The 6,917-nt window shown below is 43.8% G+C and overlaps 2 protein-coding genes across 2 annotated transcripts; both read left to right on the forward strand.

The window, feature by feature from the left end:
* Positions 1 to 208: 208 nt before the first annotated feature.
* On the forward strand, positions 209 to 4,609 carry LOC127580571 (tripartite motif-containing protein 12A-like). The gene is made up of 4 exons (XM_052034160.1): positions 209 to 476; positions 2,674 to 2,769; positions 3,270 to 3,503; positions 4,583 to 4,609. Exons 1-4 carry the CDS (start codon positions 291 to 293, stop codon positions 4,607 to 4,609), a joined length of 543 nt encoding a protein of 180 aa, XP_051890120.1. The 5' UTR covers positions 209 to 290.
* A 363-nt stretch (positions 4,610 to 4,972) lies between these two features.
* On the forward strand, positions 4,973 to 6,144 carry LOC127580580 (zinc-binding protein A33-like). The gene is made up of 2 exons (XM_052034170.1): positions 4,973 to 5,111; positions 5,481 to 6,144. Exons 1-2 carry the CDS (start codon positions 4,973 to 4,975, stop codon positions 6,026 to 6,028), a joined length of 687 nt encoding a protein of 228 aa, XP_051890130.1. The 3' UTR covers positions 6,029 to 6,144.
* The last annotated feature ends 773 nt before the right edge of the window (positions 6,145 to 6,917 follow it).

A 6,917-nucleotide genomic window follows, 5' to 3' on the forward strand; every position in this document is an offset into this window, starting at 1 on the left:
TCTGATAAGGGGGGAGGGGGGGCCTTGGGTATGTGACTATTATCGCAAATGCAGGAGTTTGAAGAACTTTCCCCACATGGTGTCCATCACCATTTTTCTTCTGCTATCTCACAAGCTGATTTTTAGTTGGTTGACTCTGCTGTCAATCAAATAACATGCTGGGACTTTCCTTAAAAAATAGACTTACTTCCGCGTTGAGGCGCCAGAGCATTGACTTTTCCTCCTAAGAAAGGAAACTTGCAAACTTTTGGTGATTGACGAATGTTTGCGGTTGCAGACGCAGCTGAAGGATGGAGGCGAGTATTGAAGGAGCCGGTGCGGCCGCGATGGAGGTGGGGAGGTGTGCCGAGCATGGGAAGAAGCTGGCGTACTTCTGCAAACGGGAGAAACTGAGAGTTTGCAGCAAATGTGTGATCCTGGGATCGCACCAAGGGCACACTGTGGTGCCAGTGGAAGAGGCATTAAGCGAACTTAAGGTAAGTCATTGTGAACAGAGCGCCTGAGTGTATTCTACGTTTTAATCACATCGTAAATACTTAACATACAATGAATGAATGGCGTTGAAAGTACAAACAAGATGGCAATAGCTTAAAATTCTGCCCTAGTGATATACTTCAAGGGAAAAGGCGTTCTGCAGAAAGACCTGTATAAGGAGAATATTTATCCTTCTTTCCGTAGGTCTCTTTGCTCTTACTCTGCTTTTCAGAAATTCTCCCACCTCTTTGTAAAATGCAGTATGGAAAATGGAGAGGGATTTGATTGTGAAGTAAAGTAATCAAAAGCAATAGCACATAATCAAAGCAATAGTTTGGCGCTTTTAACGATGCTTTCCTCGCGGAAATTCTCATGAAGTTTTCAAAGAGCACTTAATGATTCACAGTATCATCTTCGCGATGTGGGAAGAGGAGGAGATACCGGAGAACTCGGGGGCGCCGGAGATGTGACTTCCTTCATCACCGTAGCAAGTGAAAAAGTTCACGTCTGCTTGCAAAAAGTTGTCAGCAACATTCAGACGTGGCTTGTAAGTGGCGAGTAGCATTTGTGCCACATAATGGCCAGACAATGACTATCACCAACAGAGTTTAACGCCTATCAATGACGTCGCCATCACAGTCACTAAGCATCAACGTCCTGGGGGTTGCCATTGACCAGAAACTCAATTGAACCGGTTTCAAAAATACCCTGGCTACAAGAGCAGGTCAGAGGTTGGATACGCTGTGGCAAGTGATTCACTTCTTGACACCCTAAGCCTTTGTACCATCTGCAAGAAGTGTGAAGGAATACTGACCTCTTGTCTGAATGAGCACGGTTCCAACAACTCCGGAAAAGGACACCATCCAGGACCAAGCAACGCATTCACTGGCACCCCCATTAACTCTCACTAACATCTCCCACACACACATGCATTCCCTCCACCGCTGGCAACATGTACCAATATGAAACTTATCACAGTTACAACCAAGGTCACTCTGACAGTATCTCCCAAATCTCTGATCTCTACTACCAAGAAGGGTGAGGGCAGCAGGTGCACAGAAACAACACCACTTGCAGGTTCCCCTTCAAGTCATACGCTATCCTGACTTGGAAATTTATTGTTGCTGTTTTATTGTCACTGGATCTAAATCCTGGAACTCCCTACCCAGCAGCTGTGTGGGAGCAGATTCACCTGAAGGACTGGAGTAGTTCAAGAAGGAAGCTCATTGGCACCTTCTCAAGGGCAACTTGAATAATAAATGCTGGCCCTGCCAATGATGCTCAGATTCTGAAAAATGAATTTAAAAAATAGACCAAACTGATTGTGATTACCTCACTGTAATTGAGACTTCATGCTGTCTGCCACTGGAAAAGACAGCCACCAAATCAAAGGTTGTGCTTCCCTTCAGGCAGACAACAGGAAGACCTCAATTACAGTGAGGTCTTCCTATTGTTTCTCAGAATCCACCCTCAAACCCCTCCATACAGTGACCAAAGAGTTGCTCCCTGAATCTGTCTAGAGGCACAATAGACATTATCTACAACCACCTCTTCTACTTGTCACCCAATGGGTGTGGGCAGTTTATAGATGACCTGATAAGGTTGTGGGAGGTCTTATCCCTGGAGTACTACAGTCAGCCTCCCTAGGATGCTCCCATGATGATGTTGAACAAGCAATAAGAGCATATTGATCCAGCAAAGATGAAAGGATATATCTAATAATTAGTATATATTAATATCTAGTATTTGGATATATGAAGTAATTATTGATACCATCCTTGCTCACTGATGTTGGCAAAATACCATGAGAGTAATTCAGTCTAACATGTGCCTTTGTCATACTGCTTGAAGACACAACAGACCACTTTGACTTGCTCCCTGTAGCTCAAAGCTCCTCAAGTGGTTCCAGTTCCAATGATACTGATCACATGTCGGCACCTTAAGCAAATGACCATTCTTCTCTGGAATTGGAACTTTGCATTTCGATGGGAAAAGGTCAGATGGCACTGCCCGGGCTGGATATAAAGTCTGAGCCCTTTGAACTCTTTGACATTTTGTGCCATATTGGTGACTCACGATGATTTAGCAGTCAAACTGGGCCTGTCTTTCAGGTACTGTCTCTGACATCTTCAGAATATCTGCTGGTAGGGGTCACCTTTCCCAATAAAAATTTCAAGTTTTTCTTTGGTTATTAATCAGGAATTGCTGTCTGCATGCTCAAAGGAGTTGGAATCCAAGAGCTTGGAGCAGAGTTCAAGACTGGAGGAGATTGATCAAAACGTGACAACAACCAAGGTGAGGAATTCTCCCTACCCCTTCCTGAGTAGGGCAGGCACTGGGTGTGCAGACCACACTTTACCTAACTAACCTGTGTGGTCCAATTCTCACATTGACCCCAGAGAATGAGTGGCAGCATGGATGTTTTACTGTAAGAAATACATTACGGATGAGCTGCCTCAAATTTTTCCTGTAAAAGTCACTGAACAGTGATTAGGAACCAGGACTTAGCTGTCTTGACCCCACTTTCCCATTATTGAGGAGCACTTAAGACACTCTTCCTCTTGCCCCAGCTGAGATCAGCTATATCAATAAAAGCTATGGATGGAATCTATGCTCTTTACTGGTCCATGCAGATCAACACCATGATAGATGTAGGATTTGGTCACTGTTGCATTGGGGAGGAGGACTTGAGATTATCACTGATTATCACTGTGGGAGATCAAACCGATTGGTGGGATTGAGCTCCAGTGCCTCAGATTGAGCCTAACCTAGGAATTTCTACATTCTTTTTCCAGGAAGAGGTTGAGGCACTCCAGCGCCAGGTGGGAGATGATTTTGATGCTTTGCGGAGTTTCCTGGATGCAGAAGAGAAGGCTCTGAAGGAGCAGATAGCCGCCGAGGCACAGGACACCTTGCAAGAACTGAGCAGGTTGAAGATGGAATGCTTGCAGAGAGTGGAAAGTCTGAGGACACTGGCTGAGCCCCTCCACTCAGCGCTGCAGACCGACAACCTGAGTGAAGTCTTGAAGGTGTTCATTTTTTGTGGGCCTGAGGAAAGATACCAGTTTCTTTCTGCCTGTTCAATTCAGTCATGAAAAAAAAGAAACGTCATGTTTTGCGATTCTCTCTGCTCCTGCCTTTTCGTTTAGAATCAGGCATTGCTTCTGCAAGAGCTTTCTCTAGGGAATGGGGGAGGCAGGAGTGCAGATAAAGAGAAAATAGATCAACAGCACCTCTGATGTCAAAATCTGATTGATGCATCGGAGAGAAAGCCCGGTTTGTTAAAGGCAAATTCTGTTTAACTAACTTAATAGCATTAGAGAGGGCCAGTGGAGGAAATTCAAGTTCCAAAAGGCATTTGATAAAGTACCACATCTACAACAAGATCGTAGCCTATGGAACGAAAGAGTCTGTAGCAGCATGGATAGAACATTGGCTAAGTAACAGAAACAGATTGGTAGGAAAAGGTTTTTTCAGATGGAGAGCTGTGTACCATGGAGTCCCCAAGGTCAGTATAAAGAATATGTAATAATGACTTATTCTTGGATGTAGAGGGCACAATTTCCAAATTTATTAAGCCCAATTCTCAGGTGTTAGGCAATCAGTGTCCCCTGCAATTTGCACAAATTATTGCAATATTTATCACAACTCCCTCATTTTCACTGGTTAATAACCTGATATTCCCTCCCTAAGAGTGTTGTGGAAGGACTAGAGTTCTGTGATTCAAGGTAAACACTATCCTTCTCACTGATCAGTTAAAGATAGGAAATAAATTCAGCCCTAGAATTACCCTCAAACATTTTTGAAACAGAAGGAACAGAGTCTGATAGTTCCACTTCATCCTCCATCAGTGAGAAATGATTCTCATCAATTTAAGGTTAGATCTGATCCACTGATGTGATTCACATGTTGTGTACACAATGTTAAGTGTCCTCAATACTTTTCCCATTAATCAGGCAGTGTCATGCTGTGCTTCGGAGAGTTCCTCTGCCTAATGGTCTTTGGGGATGGACATGACTGAAAAGAATTGGTCAGGAGGTGGCATGCTCAGCGAAGATTTTAACATTTCATTCCTACTTTTCTCAATGAATTTTTTTTTCTGTTTCAGGTGCTGAACATTTCCTCTGATGGGTGAGATTAAAATAAAAACTCAGCATTTTGTTTTTCTCTCAGTTGCTTTCTCTGTGTCTGTTTATGTCTGTACATTTTGTGTTCATATACCCTCTGTCTTCCCCTTCAGGATTTTTCTTGTCAACTTGTCTATTTCAATCTTCTGACTTTTTCCCCTTACTCCCTGCACCCCCCCCTCTCTCTCCACCCGCCCCCTCTCCCCCTTCTCTCTCTCTCTCTCTCTCTCTCTCTCTCTCTCTCTCCTCTCTCTCTCTCTCTCTCTCTCTCTCTTCCCCTCTCCCTCTCTCTTCCCCTCTCCCTCTCCCTCTCTCATATCTGTATTACTGTATTACTGTACCTCACTTTGATTCTGTCCATTTCAACATGAATGCTCATTGTCCTCATTGCAGATCCAGCTGCTCATCGTGAAACTGCAAATGACCCCATTGTCCGTTTTAAAAGTGAGAAATTCCATGGTCCACTGCAGTACAAAGTTTGGAAGAAGATGTTTCAAGTAATTCAGACAGGTGACAGAATGGTTTTTAACCCCTCTTGCCCCTGGTGATCACCCTGAATACTTCCTATTCAGGTTAGTTTTGATGTGTGCCCTGGTAACTCGTCTCTGTTGGGATCTACAAACTGCAGTGAAATACCCATAATACTCATGGTGCAGTATAAATGAAAGCAAATTGAGTACAAATTGGGTAAAGGATTGATGCACCAACTTCCAACTTGCACTACCAACAAGGTTGGATAACACACATGGGGAATCATTGTAACATCTATCATCTCAAATGCCAATAGGTGAAATAGACTGCTGTGGGGACACTTTTACAAGGTCCTGATGTTTGCTTTATGACATTTGCTGATGTGATTTTTGTTGCATTTCCCTTCAGTGGCTGAAGCTTTCACCTTTGATCCATTGACTGCTCATCCTCACCTTGAAGTCTCAATAAACCAGCGGACAGTGACTCCTCGTCGTGAAGCTTTGCCAGTTGCTTATGCAGATGGCCGATTCGACACCTGTCTGTGTGTCCTTGGCAATGAGCCACTTTCCTCAGGAAAGCACTACTGGGAAGTGAACGTCAGAAATAAGACCAAGTGGGATCTTGGCATTGCCTATACTTCTATACCTCGTCATGGGGATCTCATCTACAAGCCCAGCAGAGGTATCTGGTGTTTGACATTGCGGGATGGCTGTTGCTATGAGGCCTGTGATGAGTCTGACATTGAGCTTGAGATCCAGCACAAGCCAGGCCGAATTGGTATCTATGTGGACTACAAGGGTGGTGTGGTATCGTTTTTGAATGCCGAGACCATGCAAACACTATATGTTTTCCGAGCGTCTTTCACAGAACAGCTTCTGCCTCTGTACAGCCCATGCACAGTGGAAGAGGGGACTTCAAATGACCAGCGACTCACCATTTTCAAATTGAATTTGTGATATCGCTAAAGGCAAAGTTCACTGTTTGTACTGTCTGTGATTGCAACAGAGAGACCCACTGCTCATTGTTAATAGGTATTGACTGAATTTACAACTGGGAGTAGAGTAAAGCTCAGTTTTAGTGTTGTTCATCCTTGCTCATTTGTGAGTTCATTTTCCCCTTTATTGATACTGCAGTCATTATCATGTTGATGTATCACTTTCCTTTCATGTGCTCAACTAGTCTTCTTGGAATTATTGCCTAATACTTCATCCAAGTAGTCAGTTCTGTGTGTGTGAGCTCAATGGTAATTGTAGACAGCTATTCAGTTATAGAGTGGGTATCTCAACCATGTTCAATCCTGTCCACACTCAGACTTTTCAACAAGACTCACTGAACAGTGCTCAGGATCTGATCTTAGCTATTTTTTTTTCACCAGGAGATCGGTAAACAATCGTTCTGCAGTGGTTAACCAAAGTAACGCATACTTAGGATAGAACATAGAACATTATAGCATAGTACAGGCCCTTCGGCCCACAATGTTGTGCCGACAGTTTAACCCAAGATCTATCTAACCTTTCCCTCCCACATAGCCCTCCATTTCTCTATCATTCATGTGGCTATCTAAGAGTCTCTTAAATGTCCCTAATGTATCTGCCCCCACAACCTCTGCCAGCCGTGCATTCCACACGTGTAAAAAACTTACCTCTGACATCCCCCTTATACCTTCCTCCATTCACCTTAAAATTACGCCCCCTCATGTTAGCCATTTTCGCCCTGGGAAAAAGTCTCTGACTGTCCACTCGATCTGTGCCTCTTATCGTCTTGTACACCTCTATCAAGTCACCTCTCATCCTCCTTCTCTCCAAAGAGAAAAGCCCTAACTCACTCAACCTATCTTCATAAGAC

This window comes from Pristis pectinata, chromosome 2, assembly GCF_009764475.1.
Source record: "Pristis pectinata isolate sPriPec2 chromosome 2, sPriPec2.1.pri, whole genome shotgun sequence".
Classification (NCBI taxonomy): domain Eukaryota; kingdom Metazoa; phylum Chordata; class Chondrichthyes; order Rhinopristiformes; family Pristidae; genus Pristis; species Pristis pectinata.